Here is a 25,306-nt window from a genome sequence, read left to right as displayed (position 1 = left end):
CATTTTTAAAGCTTCAGGTGTACTATTACAACATTGCATCCCTTGTGATTGTACTGCAAGTGTGAAAATGCATACAATTATTGTGCTTTTCCTTCTTTAGTAGATGTTCAGGAACTGCCAATGTTACCCCGTACTGCCAATGTTTACGACCCCCCGTTTGCGGTACCTTCGAAATCGATCTCGTGGTAACACTCCAAGCCACCACGTTCCCACTTTGCATATTTCGTTCGTTTTATTTTGGTACTCGCTGCAGGTCGAGTTTCGAAAGCATTTAGGCAGGTACCATTGTAGAAGTTGCTTCTTTTAACGAAAAGAATTCTAGTCAGACGATCTCTGACGGGAATAGAAAAAGCTGTGTTCACATTTATATGCGCAGTGTCAGTGGGAACCATAGATCAGTGTGCACTTACAATTAATAGCGCGAGATTATTTAGTCATTTAGAAAATTCACCTATGGTTAACTAATTAATTAATTAATATTTACTTATATTCTAGACGGTATAGGCTCTGTTTTATGTATATATCTTGTATATTAAGGGATTTCCCGTTAAATATAATAATAATAATAGAAATCCCACTGCTCTCAGTCACGCTTTACAACCTCCAAACCCGAAACTCTACAAGCTCCCTACAACCATCGCCAAAATTTGCCCACGAAGAACAACACGTGTCCATGCAACCGTGCTTTCTCCCCAGTTCCAAGGACCATGGCCACTCCCAGAAGCGAAACTCAAACAAATTCGTACGCCCACGGGGAAGCAACGCCTTGGCGTTCACCTGTTGACCGATTCTGCATGAAACTCAGCTGGCATCGTTCAGCCGTCCCGTTGATTAATCTCGATCCTCCAATTTCGATCCGCGAGACAGGGGATCTTCTCAGACTCTCAGAGGCTCGGTAACCCACATTCAGGGTCCTTCGAGCGATCACTCGTAGTGGTCGTCCGCGAAAATAGCATTCGACGGGTGTACATGTTACTCGTAACGCGCGTACACACTGCCGTTCATAAGTGTTCGGACACCCGCTGTATTTCCACGGAATCTGATATTTGGTACAGATTCGCTGGCTCTCACTGCTTTCAATTTAAAATACCAAATAGAGTAAAGTTTGCTGGAGTCCTGCGGATCTGCAAGGCTTGTCACAATTATTTCGCACAGAGCAGGTGCTCTAATACCTGCGAACGCCAGTGCACACGTACGCCTGTACCCCAGGTGGGCTATCCTCGCTACTGGTGCTGGTGGCTCGTACACGCGAGGAGCACGAGTATAGGAAAACGCACACGGATGTCTGGTAGGCTACTTGGTGGCGGGCGTTGAATCATAGACGACCACTCACCCCTTTTCGCCACTTCTCCACCGTGTATCCCTCGGGCCTCGAAATAGACGCGTCGCTATGCGCTACCTTGGCGAATCGCGGTGATTCACTCGTGACCCATCTTTCGAAGATCGCCACCCGGAGGCTGTGTTGTCGATCCGCGGAGCACGCATCGTCGAGTCGGTTCGTTCTTTCCTGAAGAGGTTGCTTGGGCACGGTTCAGGGAGACTGGTAGATTGTTAGTCCTGCAGCACATTAGGAAAAGAGTAGTTCTCTGTAGGTCTGTGGATCAGTGGATGAGTCATGTTTGCAGTCAGAATGCCCTAGAAGAGGTGGAAGAGGTTCATCGAAGCTGTAGATTCTGTGGAATAGATGGAGATTTAAATGGTTAATGAAGTGGGGAGGAATTTAATTGAGGATGATTTGTTTGGATTTCTGTGAAGTCTCGGAGGGAAATAATAATTAATCGCGATGGGTATCGAGATGTGTATTTAGTAGGTTGAAATCGTTGTAGTTGTTTTACTTTTTTTGTATATTTATCGACCTTTTGAAAGTCGTGTATGATTGGAACGATATCCTGTATCGATGGTGTGAGCCAGAAGTTCTAGAAGCAAGTGTTTCGTAGTGATTCAAGTATCATTGATTCACTAAATGTATTGTGGAAACTTCTTCTAAAAATAATGGCGTAGGAGTCATCGCTTTGTCACGGTTTGTTACACAAGTAACGAAAAATAGGATTTGATTTAAAACTGTCTTGCCCTAAATAATTGCAGCCTATCTGCACTGTAGCAATATAATTGCAGCCCGGCTGCACTGTAGCAATATAGTTGCAGAGTGGAGCAATCATGTAGCAGAATTATATTGCGTCTGTGTACGAATATAATGCAGTAATGTACTTCCGGGCTCATATCTGTTAGTACTATATGCTAGTATTATAGCAGTATACTTGCACTCTACTGTAGCACTATAATTACGCTACATCACAGTAGTGTAGTGGTACTATAAAAATATATTACTATACCAGCCCAATATAATAACTTTACGATATAATTGCTGCCATTAAGAATCCTCCTAATCAAAGTGTTATATGCAACTGACCCTTTGCACTCCAACTAAATAGCTAATCAATTGCCCAGAGACACCTTGCCAAATATAGTAACTTTGGAGTGAGAAGTTCTACAATATCTGATTGCAAATCCAGTCATACCCTCAATTCTAAGAATCAGAAATTCTTCCATTTCACAAGATGCAACTGACCTTTTGCAGTCCAACTAAATAGCTAATGAATTGCCCAGAGATACTATGCCAAATATAGTAACTTTGGAGTGGGAAGTTCTATAATATCTGATTGCAAATCCAGTCATACCCTCAATTCTAAGATTCAGAAATTCTTCCATTTCACAAGATGCAACTGACCCTTTGCACTCCAACTAAATAGCTAACTAAGTGCCCAGATACACCTTGCCAAATATTGTAACTTTGGAGTGGGAAGTTCTACAATATCTGATTGCAAATCCAGTCATACCCTCAATTCTAAGATTCAGAAATTCTTCCATTTCACAAGATGCAACTGACCCTTTGCACTCCAACTAAATAGCTAATTAATTGCCCAGAGACACCTTGCCAAATATAGTAACTTTGGAATGGGAAGTTCTACAATATCTGATTGCAAATCCAGTCATACCCTCAATTCTAAGATTCAGAAATTCTTCCATTTCACAAAATCAATGTTAATTGGGTTTAGTTATGTAGAAAGCTACCAACCCTCAAAATAACAAAAAATTAATTAAACACAGCATGGATCCCATAATTTTATGATCTTTATTTTATAACTCTTACATTATACAATTATTAAAACTACCTAGCACCTAATAGTTCCAGAAAATACAACATAAATACTACAGAAAGTTAAAATTAATATTAACTATTTAAAAAACATTGTGAAACAACAGTAAATAAAATATACCCAATAGAAATAAAGCTACTTTTTCTTAGCCATTAAAGTCTTCAAACTGAAGCCCAGTTTCGGATCATTGAGGGTTGGTAGCTGTCTGCATAAGTACGCCCAATTGAAACCCTCCACGTACTTGAGAGACATACTTTGCCAGCGAAGGTTTAAGAATCTTTCAAGCCAGAGAACCGCACATCACGGTCTCTTAATCACACATTACGCATGAACGAAACTCGCCATTACAGTCCGTATTCACTTTCCCGCCTCGCGTCAGCCAGCGCAAATAAATCTGCGTGTAATCCGTGTCCTTAAATACCCGTCTGTTTTTTGACATTGTGTTGAGTGGCTGGCATCGCGGTATACTTACGTCCCCCCTGTCTAAAGTGTATCGCTTAACAACTTCCACGGTCCAAAACTATAAATAAACGATGGCAGAGAGCAATGTCGATACGACCTCGCTGTGGGACCGCGGAGGATCGAAGGGACGGGCGAGCATCCGTGTCCACCGCGGAGAGGACTCGCGTAATGCGCGCGCCAGAAGCGTACAGGGAGCAGGGTTCTGTTCGCTGGGATTGCGAAAGATCGGGTGGAAATGCCGGAGTATTTCGCGTGCGGCCCGTATATGCGTGTACCTCTCTCACCTCGTAACGTGAAACCGAACGCATTGTACACTGTATAAGATTCTCGGCTGGCGTAATGTCTGAATTACACGCTCGCGCGCGGCTGGATCTGACCCACAACTCGCGCCTCCAGTGTCGGATTAAATGGAGGCCGCCGTCTGGCCGATCGTTTCCCTCTGCACTCGCCATTGCCAATTCCTATTTCCATCCGCGCGATTCTCTGACTCGGGCCCATTCTCATCGGTGTAATTTTAACGCTTTGCATTGTGATCTATTCGCTCGCGAATTTAATAGAGATGTGGCTGCTTAATGCCGCGCTTATTAGACGAGGAGCTTTGGAATTGGATGAAGTATAGTGGTGATTGCAAGTCACTTATTTACAGTAATTTAAGGGGTTAGACTACTGTGACGGTCCCCAAAAAATAGGCAGTCTTCTGACGCAAATTGCGGAGAAACTAATCATTCGATTAAATTTCGGTTTGGCACAGCGTTGGAAATAATTATGAAAGTTAGGAAAATATACAAAATACCTAGATACATGTCACGAGGTGGCTCCGAACTGATGGTCTCTTTTTTACAGAAGGTAAACGGTGTATATCCGAAATCAATTTTGGATTATCTGGAACAAAAGCGAAATTTGTTTATTAAGTATAATGCAATGCCTAAGCATGAACGGAGCCGTTTTTTTAATATTTAGAAATTTTGCTCAATAACAGCGCGCTGAAGAAAAGAATGCATATTTAATTCATCGCGAAAATCGGGAAAAGTCTCCGTGAAAAAAGACCGTCAGTTCGGAGCCACCTGGTGACATATATCTATATATATTTTCCTAGCTTTTACAGTTGATTTTAACCTGTGCAATATGCTAAATTTAAGTGGCGAACCGCAATTTAATCGAAGGATTAGTTTCTCTGCAATTTGCATCGGGAGATTATCTACTTTTTTAGGCGACCACAGTAGTCTAACCCCTTAATTGATTTCACGAAATACAAATTCTCCCATTTTCTATTTTCCCGAGTGATTAACCCTTTGGCGTTTTACTTTGAGGTGAGGTCGACACGAGGGTTTCCATTCAGCTCGACATTGGATTTCACAACCACGTCGTGTCCTAATCCTGATCTGCTCCACGTTGCCCCATAAAGCATTCTATATACGCCTGCCTTGCAGAGAACCTTTTGTTTCACTCGCCTCCCCTTTGCTGCAGTTAGTTGGTGATTCAATTACTCAATCAAAACATGGAAAGCCGTCTTCATTGCATGTAATCATTTCATAATCAAACCTACAACATATAGGTACCTACTCCAACCGCAGTCAGCTTCTAAAATCCTTGCAACACCATTGAGAAAAATAAAGAGCTCAAGTGAATCGCCGAAAATCAGAATTCTGGAGTTCGACGTGGACATGGCTGAGCTCGCACGCAAAAATTGCCCGCAACGAAAATTGCGACGCGTACATCCCGCGCGTGTATTCGCACGGTGCGCTGCGCGTGCACGTTGCACCGTGCCCGGGGCTGTTTCGCTCCGATTCGTCCAGACACCGAAACGCTAACGGTTCGACAGGATTTTTCTCCACCTCGTGTCCCACCGCGAAGCGTAACAATCAGACGCGAATCGGTTTCCCAGAGCCCGAAACCGACATTCGGTCACTTAATGGCCCTGGAATTTATGGCCGCCGAATTTGCTCCGAGACCGTAAACGCCCGGGCCCTAATGGCGTGTCTGGCACGTAAGTTGAACGTTGAACGATAAATCGTTTCATTGTCGCGCGCTAATTTACCAGAGGACCGAGAGCGAAGCTGCTTGTCAGTAACATGGACAAAATCGACCTTCGACGTTCGCTCGCGCCGTTGTTCATTGAGGATTGCGTAATCGCGAATCTGACGGGCGCTGCTCGGTTATTTCGAACATGTTATTACTGCTATTACTAGATTTATTTAATCCATTCGGCTGCAGCCCAATATATGGATAAATATTTGTAAAAATTGTTGGTAATACAATGATTGTACAGAGTGGGTTCGTTATAGGGTTACCGAGTTCTTTCCGGGAAAATATTGTACTTTACGGTCAAATGTGATAAAAAATATAGTATTTTTCAGAGGAAAGTGGTATAAACAAAATTACATTAAAAATACATGAAGTTTTTCGGTGGATTTTGCATTATTAATTAATTTATTCTCTTTGACACATACGTCGAAGGGGTGATTGCACTGAAATTCCAAATTAACATATATGAAGGGCATATTTTTATGAGAGGTAGACTGGCTCTGTTTCTCTTTTCCCGCCCCTTCATACTCAATATAGAAAAAATCCTTTCTGTTAAAGTTTAAGTTTGCAAATTAATGTTTTGATGTTGCCATAGAATAAAAAATAAGTAGAAATTTGAGAATGTACTATATTTGTTTCGCGCAGTATATAGTGCACTAGATAAAAATATAATACAATACTATATACTATAGTATGGTTGACAATCCTAGCTTGTTACAAGGTATTCCTGAATTCTTGTTTCAAACGCTGGTTATTTTATCATATTGCGCAGTACTGTGTGCGCGGAATTTTTTAAGGAAAGTAACGAACCGGTTAAAAAATTAAGATCACCTGATTAGCAGGGAAACAATAGGATTCATGGGATCACGAACACTATAATTACTTCTTTGCATAGAACAGTAAAAGATTTATGTTTTTGTAATATTTTTAAGTAGCGCATAAATATTGACGCGTTCCAGGTTTCAGTACGTACGAACTATCAAGTTCATCATTAACAAGTTTAAAGAGAAAAGACTGATCAGCTACTGATTCACGCTCAGTTAGGATTGACATGTTGAGTGCTATAGCATATTATTATAATAATGTAGCAATGTAGTCGTCGTGGAGAAATGTTGCAGAGTTGATCGTTTGGGTGTGGTGTGAGTCAACTGTTTGGAGTTGAGACACGTTTGGTAGAGTAAGCCTCAGAACGAACGCTGGGACAGTTTACGTTTTCGGGTTTCCATGAATTCTATGAGACTCGACTTCCTTGAGATAGAAATTGGCGAACGTTTTAGAAGTTCGTTTCCTTTGTGGTGATGTTTAGGCTAACGATGAATGTAAAAGCAGGGTCTGTTTGAAGCTGTGCGGGCAGAGCTTTAGTACCCTTAGGAAATTAGAACATCCTCGGTGAGATTATACCCAGCTGACACTTCAAGCACAACATCCAGGACCTACGGACTTTCAGACGCCTACCAATCTATTTTCAAGCTATATCAAATCTACTTTGCAACTCAATTATTACAATCCATATATAGTTGTGAACACGTATGTGGATTAGGGTTGTAACGAATATTCGTACGAGTATTTTGAATATCAGAGAATTCGAATAATTTCTTCGAATACTCGAATATCAGAGAGTTCGGATATTCAAATATTCGATTATCAGAGAATTCGAATATTCAAATATTTAGATATCAGAGAATTCGAGTAATTTCTTCGAATATTCTTTGATATTCGAATATCAGAGAATTCGAGTAATTTCTTCGAATATTCTTTGATATTCGAATATCAGAGAATTCGAATATTAAAATATTTGAATATCAGAGAATTCGAATATTCAAATATTTGGATATTACAGAATTCGAGTAATTTCTTCGAATATTCGATTATCAGAGAATTCGAATATTCAAATATTTAGATATCACAGAATTCGAGTAATTTCTTCGAATATTCGATTATTAGAGAATTCGAATATTAAAATATTTGAATATCAGAGAATTCGAATGTTCAAATATTTGGATATTAGAAAATTCGAGTAATTTCTTCGAATATTCGAATATCAGAGATATCGAATGATTTCTTCGAATATTCGAATATCAGAAAATTCGAATGATTTCTTCGAATATTCGCATATCAGAGAATTCGAATAATTTCTTCGAATATTCGCATATCAGAGAATTCGAATAACTTCTTCGAATATTCGAATATCAGAGAAATATTCGAACATTCACAGCTCTAATGTAGATTAACCCTGCATCGAGTCAATCTCCATATAGTTCAATTGCCCTTTACCTTTAAGCATATTCAAAAGTGGAAACGCATAGAGCCTACGAAGGACCCACAGTAGAAATGATAAAATTCTGGGCGAAAAACAGAAACCTCCTGCGATGGGATTCGAACCCAAGATCTGCGGGTTGGGTCCTCTGCACACTGGCCAGTCGCGTTACCAATTCAACGGCGCTGCGGCGTCTCCAACTTTACTCCCTTCCGTACTCTACAAACACCGAAACCAAAGGGGGCGCCACCTATCTGCCAACCACACCATAGGCCGTTCCCAAACGCCGGATGTGTACACAAGTTTCCATAAAATTTATTATCTACCGAGAAGAATAAGATCGTGGACCAGATGCGTCGTGTTTCGCTGGACGAAAATGCAGCCAGCTCGCTGCTCGCTGCACCTCGTCGAGGATCGCGCGTACGATTTTAGAAGGCTCTGCGGCGCATGCACGAAAGACTCGAAACCGGGGTGGGAGGGGTTGTCCACGGCTAAACTTGGCCGAGCCCACGTATACGTAGGAGTCGGGCTAGGTGATTTGTACCGCCGAACTCGAGAAAAAAAGGAGGACGAGTACGTGGCCGGAAAGAGAGGCGACTTCCGAGCGACCGCGCGTTGGAGAGAGACGAGCTCGTCCTTAGAGATCGCTGGAGCGAAGCTGACGATGCGAGCGTATGGTACACGCACGAGAAAGGAGACGGAAGGAGAATGAAAAGGGGAGGGAGAGAGAGAGAGAGAGAGAGAGAATTTCAAGTGGGCCCTTTCACGATTACAGCATAAGGAAGAACTGGAGTGGAATCCAGGGGCAAGGGGGATGAAATGTGCACTGAGTTTGGACATTTAATTTGAACTCGGGATTAAAATGATTCTTAACTGGAAGACGATGACAAAATACAAGTTTTAATTTACGATAGAAGCTTTATCAGGTGTAGCGAGTAATGGTGACGTCTTCGAAGCGCATGCCTAAGTAGAAAGTGGAGAAAAGAGTGGAGCCCTCTTTATCTTCAGGGACTGATCACCGAACGTTCACGCGTGATCAAGCATCAAGGCATTCTCACTGTATGATTAGCAACTAGGTCAAAAAATGGACTAACACGGGAACATCCCGAGCCCCGAAATTCAAAAAATTCTGAAACTTCGTGAATACGTAGGGAATTTCCCCCTGATTACAACGCATTTTTTGTTTGCTGCATAAATTCACTCTAAGGGGGTGTAATTGACCCCTGAAAATCCGGTTATTTTCCGATTTTCTGTTATAAATCGTGAACTGTAAAATAATTTTTTTTACCAAATGATAGATCTAATTAAAAGAAGCAACTTTTGTCCCGAAATTTTGTTTCTATCCCTTACATTTCGCTACTTATAAGTAGCAAAAATGGAAAATAGCCGAATTTTTGGGGATTAATTTCACCCCCTTCGAGTGAATTTGGGCAGCAAACAAAAATTGCGTTGTACTCAGGAGGAAATCCTCTACATATTCACAAAGTTTCAGAATTTTTTTAATTTCCGAGTTCGGGATCTTCCCTTCTAAGCCACGTTGGAAAAAAATAATCTTTTCCTATTCTCTGATTAGTAGAGCCTATTGGAATATATTATTGCTGCTAACTCAATTAATCCGTTTTTGTTCTCAAGGCCTGATTTATAATAAATTTATTTGAGCTTTGTGATAACCTTGCTCTTGACTTCTTATTCGTAGCTTAAAACATTTATAGTACAGCTTGAAATATTTAATTTAAAACTGTATATTAAAAAATGCCAACGACGAAAAGACCGTCTTGCGCCCTTTGTCAACTTCACGGTCCAGGCAGCTGTCTAATTTCGCCTAGAGGGACGAGCCGGGTTTGTTGGCAACCAAAAGATTTCTTTACCCTCCACGAACCTCACTATCGCTCGGTACACCCATACAAGCATTCTTCTCAATGAAAAGCCAAACCGAACGAGTTTCGTAGGTCGATAGAAGTCTGGCCGCCGTTAATAAAATCAGAAACTGTCCCAGTTCCGAGCACGGAGCCGGGTAGCGGTCGCGCGACGCCCGTCGCGCTGAAAGCTCCGTCTTGCGGGGCGTCGCGGCGGGGGAGCGCGTCTTGGGACGTGGTTGGAGGAGGGAAAATTAAGCAAAAAGGAGAAATGAAGCGAGGAAAGAGGGATACCGCGACGGCTGCGTGCGGGAGACACGGAACGCTCGCACGACTGCGTGTCGCGAGATGAGGATGGAGAGGCAGAGCCCGAGAGAGAAAGGGAGCGGGTGTGTTGCTCGAGAAAGGGGTTAGGATGAGGGGGAGAAGGAGAAGGCAGGGGGGGAGCAAGAAGTGCGTAGATGCGTGGGCGGCTGTCAGTGAGCGCGAGAACGCTGCGTGAGCCGCGCGTCGACTTGCGGCTCCGCTCGAGCCACGAGTCCTTCACGTTTCCACGTTCGATTAATCGATCGAGAGTAATAGGCGAACGGCTACCTCATTGAACCGTAAGGGACCACCTGGTTGCCAGTCTAGTCGGTATCGGATTGCGAGATTAAGGTTGTGATTCGTACGTGCCACTGGCCATCCACGAGGAACAGTTGCTCCGTAATTTGTGGCTTTGTTTATTGTAGGTCATTGGTTGGGTGGAGTTGTGGGGGGTGCTTTGTAGGGCTGCAGGGTAAAACTGGGGAATTGGTTTTTTGAGGGGACTTATTTGGAGTAGAGGTCCTGTTATGGTTTGTACGTGTCTGTGACTATACGTAAGAAGACTTCTTCTGTATTGGGTTGCTATGGTTAATCAGGGGGAAAAGAGATTATTTTTTTTTGCAACGGGAGTAAGGATACTTTGTTCTTCTGGGTTGGGTTGGGTTTGAGATATTACCGTATGATTTGCGCGAACCTCGGGTTCATCGTGACGGAGCGTTGTAATTTGTTAGTTGATTTGAGCAATGAATGAAGAGATATGTAATTATAATATTGGAGTAGTAGTGGTAGAATTAGAGTAGTAAGTATTGATGCAATTGAAGCAGAAAGCAACATGCTACCTGGTTGCAAATTGAATCGGTTCGAATGGTAATTTGGGTTACGAATTCCTTCTGATTTCTCCTTTCACATAATTCATTATTCCACATTAATAATTGAGAAGCTGTCTCATCGAGTGATGTATAAGAAGCCACCTATTTTTCTATTTGAATTAATTCTATTTGAATTAATTCTGTTCGAATGGGAAACTTGCACTGCGGTTTACTCGCGAATCTAACCTTTCGCGGGGAACGGTTCTACAGTTTCTGAGGATCGCTCTGTTATTCGACGTAGATTTCTTAATTTGCATTGTGGCGGTTTGGTTTGAGTCAGCAAGATAACGTTACACTGTCAGCACTGTGCAGGTTTTATGATTTGGTGGCCGAGAGGCGTGAAAGTTGGTCGGGCAGAGGAATAAATTTGAGATAATGGAGAATTATACTTTATACCTTTGGAGAATAAATTAAAATTGGTGCGTGACACTCTGGGCGATATTGGAGGGAATTAATTTGTTATGCAAATTTGCGGCGCTCGCGTGGGATGGTTTCTAGGTTGCTTCGTTGACAAACGTAATGGTATATAAATGTAGAAAATCAGAGGATGGGTAGACATTATAAATCCTGTTTAAGGAGTCGCTTAAAAGTTCTAAGTAACGATCATTATTACTTTAAAAAACGTCAGATTAAAGATTAAAAAAAAAGAAAAGAGCACATACTCGCAAAGGGAGTATTTATATCGCAATTTTAAATAAAAAAGAAAGAGTTACTTTAGAGTATCGAAAAGTTATTTTGTTCATTATACGTGTCTATTCCGTATCTATACTGCTAGAACATGGATGTACATGTGTATTCCAAATGCCATTTATCATCATATATCCAAAATTTGTGTTAATAGGTATCAATTATATGTTTTGAGATACAGTGGGGACAAAAGTATGTGGACACCCTTTAAAATCGTATAACTTTTTTTAAAAATGGTCCAAACGACTTGAGTTTATCTTTAGAAACTAGGTAGAAGTACTTTGTGATTTTTAAAAAAATTGCAATTGGCCGGAATAGCAAAAAAAATAGTAAACGTTGATTTTTTCAACTTTTTTGTGAGCCTGTATGAAAATTCAAAAATCCCGTTTGTAGATTGAAGTACCTAAGTTGCATGCATGTCTAAAATTTCATGAAAATCAATTAACGTTGCTCTGATTTATAAACGCTTAAATATCGCAGAATAAGATAAAAAATCACTGATTTCGTGAATTTCGCTATTTCACTTCTTTAACAATCAACATTACAAAACCATCCATTTTCGTACCTCTCACATCTCCTCTCAAATAAAAAACAGACTCACTCCTGGACTCAATGCAGTTTTCGAACTGGCATACGCACGTATAGGAAAATTCAACGGGGAGAGGCTGCCCCTAGCCCTTAACAGCTGAATTGTAAGAAAATCGTACTTTGAGATAGAAAGCGAAATAACGAGTACCTTATTTATGGAAAATAGCGGCTGACGCTCTATTGATTCAGTACTAACAAAACTCTAGTCATCCAACATGTATATGTACATAAATTAGATAACTTCACAGAGTGGTCAATAGTAAACACAGTTAAGACTACACCGACCTAAACGAATCAATTTCACCTCGTCACATAGCACGCGGCACGCAGCTCAAACATCATCTCTCTCCCCTGCAAACAGCGAAATGCAAATTCCACGAGAACCTTTCAGTAAGTGCCTATATTCCTCCCCCAAACTCTACTTCACCTTCAATCGGAAGTTTAACACCAAACACGCGCACCTACGTGCCAGAAAGGAACTACACACACCGTACCACGCATCACCGGAGGTATTCAGTGCCCGAAATAAACGCGGCAAGCGGCGCACAAAATTCGCGAAATGTATTACGAACGATATACGAATAACGTCCTCTGACGTGTTCGACAATCCCTTCGAGGACACTAAAAAATCCTCTACTCTACCTGCCGGTATCCAACGCACAGCGCTGTGCGCGATTTTACCTATTAAAAGGACCTTTCCCTTCATTCCCCTGAAGAACAGAAAGGAGAGCCGGCAAGGGTGGAGAGTGAAAGGGGGTAGGAACTATTTTTCCATTCGAGCCGATTCATCTGTGCGCGACGGAGGGTGCGAAAGATCTCGATCGTCCCGTCCTCATCGCGCCCGCGGTGCCCGAGCGTCGCGACGCTCGGCGCCCCCACCCCTCGCCGGCACCCCCCACCAGGCTGGGGCACGTCCTCGTGGAAGGCCGTGCTCGTCTTCCGACGCGGCATCAGCCGGCAATTCGCATTCGACCGACGTCTTGGTTTAAAGAGTCTCGGGGACAAGACTTTTGATGATGACTTGACTTCTGCCGACTGGAGTGAGCCGCGGCCTCAGGCAGCACATACGAAATAAGAAGACGAAGAAGCACGAAGGATACAAAGCGCTGGAAGAGGATTCTCTATATCCGACGATTTCAATTTCGATTCGAAGCGTAGCGACTAACCGCGAGTGACAATCGGCGAGGATCCGTTTTCTCTGGTCCTGCCTGATTTCTGTTGTTGTTGAGTGTGCCAGTGAGTGCACCCGGGAAAGAGGAAAGGAAAAAGGGAAGTTTGTACGCCCGAAGTAACGCCCCCCCCCCATCCCCCCCGTACGGTGACGAAGTGGAGCGCGCCTCTCCTTCGCCGCTGCACCGTTTGTGACCCCCCATCGAGCGTCGACGACGAAGTATCGACTGAACTAATCGACCCACACGACTTGGATTACACCGCTGATCCAAGATGAAGCGACAAACGCCCCAGCAGCAACAGCAGCAACAGCAACAGCAGATGACGACGACGCAGCAGCAGCAGCAGCAGCAAACGATCTCGCACCAGCAGCAACAGCAGCAGCAATACATGCAACAGAGGACCGAACGACAGGTCACCCGGCAACAGATCACCAGTCAGCAGAGAGGTCAGTCCGGCGATGCTTTATCGAACCTGACAGTAGCGACGATACAGAGCTCTCTTGGTCCCCTAAGAAAGGTCCAGATCGAGCTTCTAAGCTGATAGTAAATCGAGCTTCCTTGATTAGCGTCGCGTAAATCGGGTCAATGATTCTTTCGAAGGAAGCCTCGGGAATTTACGAAGTCGCGAGTTCCTCGATGGTTGGAATCCTAGGAATGCGCGAATCCAATGGAAAGCTGATTCGCACACGTGTGCCGGGCTGGCGAATGTTTTGTAGACAGAAAGATCCGCGACGTTTCGATGGAATATTAAGTCAGATAGCGGTGCAGTGTCCCGGGGAGCATTCGTTCAGTAGCGTCGTTTAATAATCCACTGTTACTGTCAAATGCCTCCGGAGGCTTTTAAAGCAATCAGGGTTTCGCGAGCCTCGAGCCTCCGGCTATAGAATTTCGCGTAGCTGGTGGAATTGCCAAATGCATCGCCGGCGGGCCGTCGTTGGCCACGGTTTTCGAACGAGCTCGCTGCTTCTTTCGCTCCATCGGCCACCGAGGACGAGGCGCAACACGGGTAGAAAATAAATCAGAGATCCGTTGGATTTCTTCGCAGAGGCTATATCCCCTCGACGAATATTCTATTTTCGAGCGAGAGCACCGCCCCTACGCGAGCTCTAAAGATAGTTTTCCACGCTGTTCGACGCCAACGCGTTTCGAAAATTCCTGCACGCGCCGGTAAGGGTCGCCCTCCCCGAAGAGGGTGGCACGAGCCTGTAAAAACTTTAAGACGCTAACATCCAGCTGTCAAAATCGTAGCCATACGCTCTCCCTCTATTTATCTATCTCTCTCTCTTTCTTTCTCTCTCTTTCTCTCTTTCTGCCTCGACGTCCCCTTGGTTCGCCCTTCCATCTCGATGGCCCCGCCAGCGCGGGATATCTGTCATTGGCCCGTGGATTGCGCCCCGGCCGCACTCGTTCCGAGGAAAAGAAGAATGCGGCTTCTAAATCTGGCCAGACACACTTTCCGCGAGGGGGCTCCTATCGAGCACCCGTTGCATCGGAAGTGGAGATCGTCGACGACGGCTCGTTAATTAGCGCGAGCTTCGCTGGCGATTATCTGCGAGAGGATATTCAATTACAGGGCTGCGAAACGCTGTATCTTGGGCAGTTTTTAAAGGGACCAGGGAGCATTTGGGTTTCGCGGGTGATCGGTGGCGAGGGATGTCTGTTTTAGCTCTTGCAAGACAGAGGGTCGTTGCGAAGCTGTTGGACGTACGATTGACTTTTTAATATTCAGGAAAAATTGATCTGTAAATGGGGAAAGTGTTCCGCTTCCATGTTTCGGCACGCAGAAGTTGCGAATTGCCAATGGCGTTCCTTTGTCACGTCTCCTGCGCATCTTGGGGGGTGAAAGACATTCGACACAGTTTCAATTCAATTAGTGGGTTCGTCCTGCCGCTCCATTCGGTGACCGGGAAATCTAACCACCCTCCAAATCTGTCTCTAACCCTCCCCTTCGCGCGCGTGGGCCAGTTTACAACGATTTAATAAGAATCGTCGTTCGAATGCGGCGCAAGTGCCTGTCTTTGAGCGCGCGAACTTCAAACAGCCCCAAACAGCCGCGGACAAGAGCAATAAAGCATCAAGCCCGGCTGGAAACGAAACGTTTTCCGAGCTGACAACTCCCATAGTGCTACCAAAACAAGAATCAGCGGCGGGGGTTCGCTCAAAGGGTACGAAACAGCCGAGAGAGGCGTAAGGTTGGTCCCCTCGCGAGCCGCTCGTTTCTACACGCTGTGCGATTCGGCGGGCGCACGGTAAATAGCGCGAAAACGTTAGAACATCGGGATCGTTATTCTCAGCGACGGGAATTGATGCGCTCGGCTCGCGACGGAGTGGCAGTTTACGCGAATTCTTCGGAATACGTGGTTGGAGTGGTTCCAACGGGGTGGTTGGCGGGGGGCGCTGATGAAAATACCGTGTTGTTGCCATCCTGTTTATGTTTGCCGGACAAAAATCGGAGGCCTGCCAGGGGATCGAACGAGAAAACGGAGCGATACGGGGGTGGGTTGGAAGGGGGTGCCAATAGGCCCGTTTTCGTCGCGCGAGAAAAGAACGGCAACGACTGCGGCAAGATTCGTGTTCTTTTCCCATGAATCATTTGGCCGAAATAAGGCTCCGGTTAGGGCTTCAGTGTCACCGAATATTTTCGGCGGTTTAATCACCGCAATAGAACCGTGAATGCCCACTTCTCTCTGCTACGCCCACGCTAATGGCCCTTATATCATCGCCGAAAGAATTAACTATTGCTGCTGTAGAATTTTGACGCTTTCTCGTGATATAGTATATTTATATTTTAAACCCTTCCTTCTAGCTTCGTATTTTTGTTTTTAAAGAATCTTTCGTATTTTATATACGATATTTCGTATAGAGGGATCCTCAGGTAGAGTTTTCATTTCTTATTTTCAAGCTAGAAACGTCGCAGAAATTATTTATAATATGATATTTTCTGTCACGATGGAACTGTAGTCTAGGGTAGTGTGTGACTAGGGAATTCAATCCCGGGATCGTAATCCCGGGATCCCGGCTGTTTTTTGGATTCCATTTTTATATTTTTCAGTTGTTCATAAAGTTTTTAAAAATTCTCGAAATTCTCGGGATAAGTTATAACTCGATATATCAAATCCCGGGAGTTTTAGAATCCAAAAAACAGTCGGGATTCCGGGATTACGAACCCGGGATTGAATTCCCTATATGTGACGTACAGTTCTCCTGCGTTTGGCTTTCAGCTTTATCTACTTCGATCCATACCTTGATGTATGTTTTTCTTTTTACTCGGTGCGAGGCAAGTCTCCCATTGAGAGTAGCGTGAAGTAATATACGCGAGATGAAAGCTGACGTAAGAATTTCGAACGGATGCGCATAGTTTCTCGGTCACGCGAGGGGAACAGCCGTAAAGAAAGTAACGTAATTTTCCACGAGTCACGGTTATAGCTACGACTATGAATTTAAACGTGCAAAATGGTTCCGCAACAATGCTTCTGCCAACTGCGCCTTCGTCGTTGAAGATCATATCCATCGACAGTATCTGCCAACTCAAACGAAAGCGGTACTCCGAAACTCAGGATCGATCGTAATTTACATAACATCCGATATCATAGCGTCAAACTTATTCAAAAGTGTTCCAACTCCGCGATACGAGGGAAGACTGGTATCTCATTATACATTGGCCAATTCTCTGACCACATCTGACTGCTCCGGGATAAGATTCAAAACGTGCTGAAAATACGAAATTCTCAAATAGTGCAGATGTAATCGACTCTGAAATCACTAATGCTTATAAATATTAGGTTGATGCACATGAAACAATTGCAGCTTCGCGTGGGGAAGCTTGAATGGAACTATTTTCTGATTTTTAACTAAGTAGTTTACTTATAGTATTTCTTTGAGTTCCTGAGACATTTCTCGAGTCGTAAGTAGGACTGGGACTATTCGTCGAATTTTTCGGTATTCAAATATTCGAATATTAAAGTATTCGAATACTATTCCAACACTATTCGAATATTTAAGTATTCAAATACTGATGTATTCGAATAGTATGGTGTGAATTATAAATCACGTTCTTTAGGTTCATTTGTCAGGGTGAAATCTTGTAAGTTAGTTTTGACCCACTTCACACCATACTATTCGAATACTGATGATCCGAATAATAACATTCGAATACTGAAATATTCGAATAGTATCCGAATAATAACATTCGAATACTGAAATATTCGAATAGTATCCGAATAATAACATTCGAATACTGAAATATTCGAAGTTTATTCGTAACATTCGAATACTGAAATATTCGAAGTTTATTCGTAACATTCAAATACTGAAATATTCGAAGTTTATTCGTAACATTCGAATACTGAAATATTCTAAGTTTATTCGTAACATTCGAATACTGAAATATTCGAATAGTACCCGAATAATAACATTCGAATACTGAAATATTCGAAGTTTATTCGTAGCATTCGAATACTTGATTTTTCTTGATTTTTATTGAATTATTCGAATAGTCCCAGCCCTAGTCGCAAGCCAGCATTAGCAATTGTATCCCCACCATAAACAAATGATTTTCTCATGCGATTCTTTTTACAATCTTTATTTACTCTTCTACTTAACTGTTTCTGCAAACACCGTATCGCTCTTGCTTGCAAAAACTACGGCACCTAGACTCGACAGCAATGTGTCATCCGTACTCTGTGAACTTGCGTTATCAGAGCCATGGTATCTTCTTAAAGCTTGTGCTCTATCCTACCCCTACTGTTACTTTTCCAGCTAGCCTTTAAAACCCCTTCTTCGTCAAAGCTCAAAATCTGTTAGCAAGTCTTGCCACTTATTCGCTGCAAAACTTAAGACGTTAATAAACCTCTTATTTCAACGAACTGGTGGCTCAAATTTTCTTGTGTCCATTACGAATCTCGGAGAAAGAAATTCTATCTTCTCATAAAAATTACGAAGCAATTTGCGAAAGCGATACAATAGCATCCAACGCCAACGAAATGCAGAACCGAAATAGATGGATGTATAAAATTTCCCTTGCATATTTCTATGTTCGTTTTCAAACTGTTCGTATAAATGTAATCAGAGTATTGCAAATAATTTCGAAAAACACCAGCACCCTCGGGGGTGCTTGGAATGCTCAGGAAAATCAGTGTTGCGCAATGCCAGTGATCGGATTTTGGCAGGTCCTGCGGAGCGTTACATCGTTTGTTTCTTCGCGGGTGTCCAGTAATTTTTGGGGCGTCTAAATTTTATCGGAAGGTCGATAAATTTCGGCCGCTCGTTGCGAACCCGACGAAAGAGACTCGACTCATCCCGGACCAAAAATATCGGGCACGTATTCTCGTATACCTGATTCACGATTATAACATTCCCGAGGCTCTAGGACGCTAGGCAGAGAATTTCAAACGCTTAGCGAGCGCAGTCGCTTCGCGGCGAGTCGGGATGCCTAACATCAACGGGCAATTAGTCCTGTTCCCCGTTGCTGTTGACATCGAACGAGATATTGCTACCACCGCGACAGCTGTCTTTTCCACGAACTTATCTTTCGGTTCCTAAAAGGATCTACAAATCACGTCGAAGCAACGTTGCAACAGATACCATCTGTATCTGGATCTCAACAAACATTCAAATATTTGCTCCAAAAAAAATTACTGATAAGAACACTGGAAACCACATCGTTGTTGACACTCGTTGCAAACTTCTTTCCATTGTCAGTCCAATTATTGCTAACGAAGCTGCGCCACTTTGGATATTTAACCCCTTCTGATGCATGCATTATTTTCTCTATATTCTATAAATAATCATTATGACTCTGAATACTCTCTAAGTTTATCTAATCCGTCACAAAGTGTTGGATACATACACTCGATATTTTTAACATCGTCTTTTGTTTCAAATCCCCGCCAGCCATCGCGCAGACATTGCAATTCTTTAATTAATCAATAATTGACCGAGAACTCGAGATGAGACGGTGCGATATCGAAATCCCCACTCCCGGTGCTTCCTCCTGACAGAGTCAACGCACGATAAATCCACCTTTATTATCGTCGTTCGTTCTGCGCGACATTGACTCGCAGTCTGCCAAATCCTCGAGCCTGGCCCGCGAGTCGGATTCAAAGAGTGCCAGCGGCGACTATCGCGTCTAAAAAGAATACAGGTCGCGTGTGGGACGCACGAAATTGCATACAAAACATCAGGAGGCACGGCTGACAAAGCCGCGTGTAATGATTCCGACGTGACAAAGTCAGCTATTTCGCGCGGCGATGCGGCACCCTGCGAAATCATCATTATTAATAAAGCAACACTGCCGACGGGCTCGAGTTACGCGAGACGTTCCAACGACACATCGTCGTGATCCATCGATCACGCGCAGCTGGGGGTTTCTTAATAAATTAATAAAACGTCGATTGGTCATCGATGAGTCAGACGACTATCGTTTGGATTCCTACTGGAATAATTTGACTATTGTTTCATAAAAGTGGGATTCATAGTTTTCGCCTGGAAGTAGAAGGGTTCAGGGTGCGGAGTTGTAGATATGATGATAATTAAAGAATTTTTATAGAGTGCATCTCTTTCACTGTTTATTGCTTGCACGTTTGATTAGAAGAGTTTGTATTGGCAACATGGGATTACCTTTTGTACTAATGGTTGGATGCAGGTGCCATCGCATATGTGCTGTCTAATTGACAGTTTGTTCTGCCACTTTTCGTAATTGCGATTATGAAAGTGGTGCAAGTAACAAATAAAAAATAATTGAATTCATCACTTACTCTGTGTTACATCACCACACATTACAAAATAAGTGATGTATTAAATTTGTTTAATTTTCTGACTAACACCACCTTCGTAATCACCGGCACAATTGTATATTGAAGTGTACTGTGCCCAATACAGCTTCCTATTGACGAATCTGAGAGTACTATGTTTATATCGGAGGTTTAATGTCGTAACGACAGCTGATAGTTAGGGCTAATGATCGGAGTAGTTGCTGCAACTTCATCTTTCTTTATCTTAACAGTGAATTTATTCTTCACGTTTAACTCGCACTCGTATTTTGTGAACACGGAACAAAAAATATGAAAGTGCCAGTACACATTTCTAAAATTTCTCCTACGAAACATCTCGAATTCTCCGGCCCGATTACCATTTCCAAGAATTTTATAAACAAGCCTTCAGGATCCTCGCGCAATAACAAAACCAAAGACTATCGCCCATTCAGAAATAGCTCAAACATTTCCAGCGAAGCATCCACTCCACCCAGAAAACCTAACATCCCAAAGTAAATCCGCTTCCCAACGACACTTCGAAAAGACTTCGTACCCGAAGACTCCCTCGGAGTCTCGAAACAGCTGATCGCGGCAGATGCAACCTGTCAGGCCAGCTATTAGTAAACAATAACCACCAAACAACCAATCAATTAATAGAGAAGGAAACGGGGACGCGAAGCGACCTTCCACAGCCAACGGCATAACTACCCTACGAACCTACGGAAACTTCACCCTTAATACCCCCCAGTCAGCGTTCGCAAAGAAACCGAATCCAAACTGAACACGAGAAAGAAAATGGAACAAAAGCTTATGGAGACGTAAATTGACCAGCTTCTAAATCGAATCCAGAACAACACCCCCTTCGTCCTCCCAAAACCACCGTTCAACGTCACATTTACGATAAAAAAAAACTCGATTCAGACCAAACCGAGACCAAACAACCACTGATCCTTCAAAGAGTGACAGAAGAAAATCGAGCGAACAACTGAGGGGCAATCCTCACCGAATTAACCTAGCTACCCTTCGAACCCACGGAAGCTTCTTTTACTGCCCTTTACTCCGAAAAGCATCGTTCGACATCGCGTTCGCCGCGATACGTTCATAAATGTTGTTCCAACGGGGCATGAATGTCCGCTGGTAAGAGAGAAAGATCGGCCAGGTGGAGGTAGAGGAAAGGGAAACACAGCGTTAGGGAGCTGTTTTATTTTGGTCAGTGACTGGCTTTGCGTAACGTCCCCGGCGATTGGTCGAGGTGCATGTAGTCCGGCAGGCGCGGACGCGTCGCGTCGCGGCGCTGGGCGCCGCGCAAAGATAGTTGCTCCTAAAATGGCCCACGGTAACGCGATCCTCATCTCGATGCAAAAATAGGATCCCGTGGTTATCCGACCACGTTACGTCCTTCCTCTCCCCCCCGACACCCCCGCGCTGCCCAATACACGCAGGCGCGTCGAGCGAGAATGGTACGGATCACCTTCTCGCTGGCACTCAAATTTTGGGACTTTTTATCAAAACAGGTAGTCGCCATGGCGCACCCTCGATAACCTTCTGAACACCAAAGTACGAACTCTCGCTCGTCTCGAGGGTTGCGCAAGGTTGTCCTTCGTCGATCATGTAATTTACACGTCGTCCCTGAGAATTCTGGAGTTATTAGATCTAATTTGAAGACGGTGGAATCATTTAATTAAGATGCAAATCCACGTTGATACAAAAGTATCGTACCTCACAAGGGACTTTAATCTCACGAGACAATTATTTAATTACTTTATTACTTTTTTATAATTATTTTGTCATTAGTTTCATAAAATTACACAAGTTTCGTGATACATTTTGGAAAATCCCATCTCTCGCGACTGTTTCCATAATTTACATTTAGTTTTCGCTGAGATTTTTTTGTCTCGTGTAAAATCTCATCGTGGATTCGCACCTTTAGAGCTGTATCTAGTTAGAGCCCAAGTTTGGTTTAACATTTAGTTTGAGAATTCAGAAGATTTCTACAGAAGTTTATACAGAAGAACATACATACATTAAAAAAAAATATGCGTGTCGAATTGAAAACCTTCTATTTTTTTTTTAAGTCGGTTAAAAAGGGTTTGTTTAAAAGGAAGGATTAATCCAATACAGAACTGGACTTACGTAGCGATCGATCACGATGTTTGACACTGACGAATTCGGAAGCCGATTGGTTGATTTGGAGCAGCAGGCGCAGCAATTTATTCGCGACCAGATTTTCTTCGTTGATTCACCGTTTTTGTTTTCCTTTCGCCCGAGTTTATTTCGTTCCCTGTGAATCGCGTGCGAACGTGCCTCGGATTTCTGGACGATAGCGTCATTGCCTCTAGAATCCACTTAGCCGCTTAACCGTGATAACGAAAGTGGTTTCTCGGTGGCTCGCGCTCGAGATTCGTATCGGAAGTTTATTTTCGCTGTGCCCCCGTGTGTGCTTCCGATAATTAACTTCCTAACACCGGCGCCCGATTCATTCATTTCACGCGTAATTCTAAATCAGCTGCTTATTGTTCTTTGAAACCTTTCATTGCGAAAGTCGCTAGACACGATAGTCATTGAAAGGGAAGTAGGGTTGCTCGCTAAAAGGGACTCAGCGTTTTCTTTAGGGACCACTGTGATTATGGTGCAGATGTTGTGGATAATTCTGATTTGATTGATATTAGGTGGAATTTAGGTTGGAATTAGGTGATCCTGAAATTTGAAGGATCTTCGTGATTGTAATAGGAATTTACGATTCTCGTAGTAAAGGGTTTCAGTGCAGGGTGTTTTACAAAATTGTATAGTAGGTAGTTAAGAAAGGTGCTAAATTCGGTTAGTAGTGGAAGCATAGACAACACGGACACCTGTATACATGATTGACGACGACGTAGAAACAGGAAAATGTCACTGGGATTGATCTATTAGTAATCGTGTCTACTCTTCACTTTCATGCCCTTCTTTTCCCATTTTCTTCGCGAGGATAGTGTGGGCAATTTATTATACAATTATCTCGCAACAGTAATAAAAAACCAACGCAGAAAGAGAAATTCATCTGCATTTCGTAAACTCCATCAGCTAATTCAATTTCTACTTCTAATCAGGCGTATGCACATCCGTGATAGACAATCTAACACCCCAAGTCCAGAAAAGCAATGCCATATTCATTATAAAAATACTTTTGGAGTTACTGTAATAATTTGAAAAGATTTTGGTAGTAAGTTGTCAAACATCGCGCAATGAAAATCGCGGAAAGAGAGCCCGCGGGTCACCAGCATTTCACGTCAACGTAGTTGGCGGTCTTAATTAGCGAATTGACTTAATTGCGCCGCGTCCTGACGCAGATAAGCCTGTAGAAAAATGCTCGGCCGCCATGGCGCGTAACGGCGACAGAGAAAAACGGCGTCAACGGTTCGTTTCCTCGATTCGTTCTAGCCCAGTTCAGGGGAAAGAGAGGAAATGCACTCGGCGAAGAAGCGCGTGCACGGAAACGAAAATAACGGGCTATCAGGGGGATCGGGCGAAAGCTCGGACGCCCATTTTTCTTTCGTTCGAATAGCGTGTGAACGAAACGGGACCGAAATTGCTTTAACTCTTGAATAGCGGCAGGTTGATACCACATCTCATGCAGCATGAGATTTCACTGATGTGGATTTTAGATTAAGCTTTTATATTAGAATCTAATCATGTTATAATCTAAAATCCTTATCTCCGCAAAGAAGTAATACCAATAAATAACGCGTGTATTTTAATATTTAGGGTGGGTAAAAATTCATCTGTAATTATTCGAATGTTGGAATAATTCAAATAATTTCGAATACGAAAAATTTATTGGAATATTCAAACATCAAATTCGAATTCTCTGATATTCGAATGTCATATTCGAATTCTCTGATATTCGAATTCTCTGATATTCGAATGTCATATTCGAATTCTCTGATATCCGAATATTCGAATCTCAAATTTGATTTTTCACTGATATCCGAATATTCAAATCTCAAATTCGATTTTTCTCTGATATCCGAATATTCGAATCTCAAATTCGAATTTTCTGTGATATCCGAATACTCAAATCTCAAATTCGATTTTTCTCTGATATCCGAATATTCAAATCTCAAATTCGATTTTTCTCTGATATCCGAATATTCGAATCTCAAATTCAAATTTTCTCTGATATCCGAATATTCAAATCTCAAATTCGAATTTTCTCTGATATCCGAATATTCGAATCTCAAATTCGAATTTTCTCTGATATCCGAATATTCAAATCTCAAATTCGATTTTTCTCTGATATCCGAATATTCGAATCTCAAATTCGAATTTTCTGTGATATCTGAATATTCAAATCTTGAATTCGAATTCTCTCATAATCGAATATTCGAATACTTAGATTATTCGAATATTCGAATCCTTAGATTATTCAAATATTTGTTACAGATCGCGCGAAAATGTAGCAAGGATTCGAGTACTGACTTGTAGGAAGGTTTGCGTTCTTCTTATCGAGTATCGAACTAACCTATTGTTTTTATTTTCCTTGCAGTTCAAGGGGAGATTGTGATGCAGTCGACGCCCACGGTACCAACGTGAGTATTCCGATACCTGCTGCAATTCCCCTTTAAATTGACTTTCTTCTTGTTACTGAAATATCATGTATATTAAAGCTAATTCCCGACTTAATAGAATCTTATAATATGCATGGAAAATCTGCTGACAACACAATAACTACAGTCTCCTTTAAATGTAGAAGCTTAAAATGTATTCGTAAAATTCTCCTTCGCTCTCAGTTCGGTAACAAGGTTTGTCCGGACCGTGTCCGCTTTAGAAGGCCTTTGCCAATCGAAGTTTGCAATGTTTGCGCAGTTTTACCGGCAGGCCCGGTGATCCATCGCCGCCGGTTTTCGAGCAGATCTTTAAGAACGCCAGGTTCGCGCAGGGTGGGAACGCAATTTTCGAAGGACGCGTGAGAGGGAACCCGAAGCCCACCGTTTCATGGACCCACAAAGGCGCTCCATTACTGGAGTCATGGAAAATTCGGATGTCGTACGACGATAAAACCGGTGCTGTAACGCTCCAGATCAATCAGATCGGCCCTGGAGACGAGGGCGAGTACACGTGCAGCGCTAAAAATCAATACGGTAAGAAGTCCTTAAAACAAATAATGTCTAGACCGCGCGGAATAATTGAAACCCCTT

The 25,306-nt window shown here is 42.8% G+C and overlaps 1 protein-coding gene across 12 annotated transcripts in view; it reads left to right on the top strand.

Annotated features, from left to right (window-relative positions):
• Sls (sallimus) overlaps nt 1–25,306 on the top strand; it is a 210,430-nt gene that overhangs the window by 81,875 nt on the left and 103,249 nt on the right. For 11 of the 12 annotated variants that reach the window (XM_076829834.1, XM_076829762.1, XM_076829808.1 and 8 more), the window contains 2 exons: nt 24,655–24,697; nt 24,975–25,249. In XM_076829834.1, coding sequence (XP_076685949.1) covers nt 24,655–24,697; nt 24,975–25,249 — 318 coding nt within the window. Of the gene's footprint in view, nt 1–13,156; nt 13,827–24,654; nt 24,698–24,974; nt 25,250–25,306 lie in introns of those variants that run through there. The other variant, XM_076829743.1, reaches the window with a different exon arrangement.

The sequence above is a fragment of the Andrena cerasifolii genome, chromosome 1 (genome assembly GCF_050908995.1).
Source record: "Andrena cerasifolii isolate SP2316 chromosome 1, iyAndCera1_principal, whole genome shotgun sequence".
NCBI lineage: Eukaryota > Metazoa > Arthropoda > Insecta > Hymenoptera > Andrenidae > Andrena > Andrena cerasifolii.
This window is presented reverse-complemented; position numbering and strand designations above follow the sequence as displayed.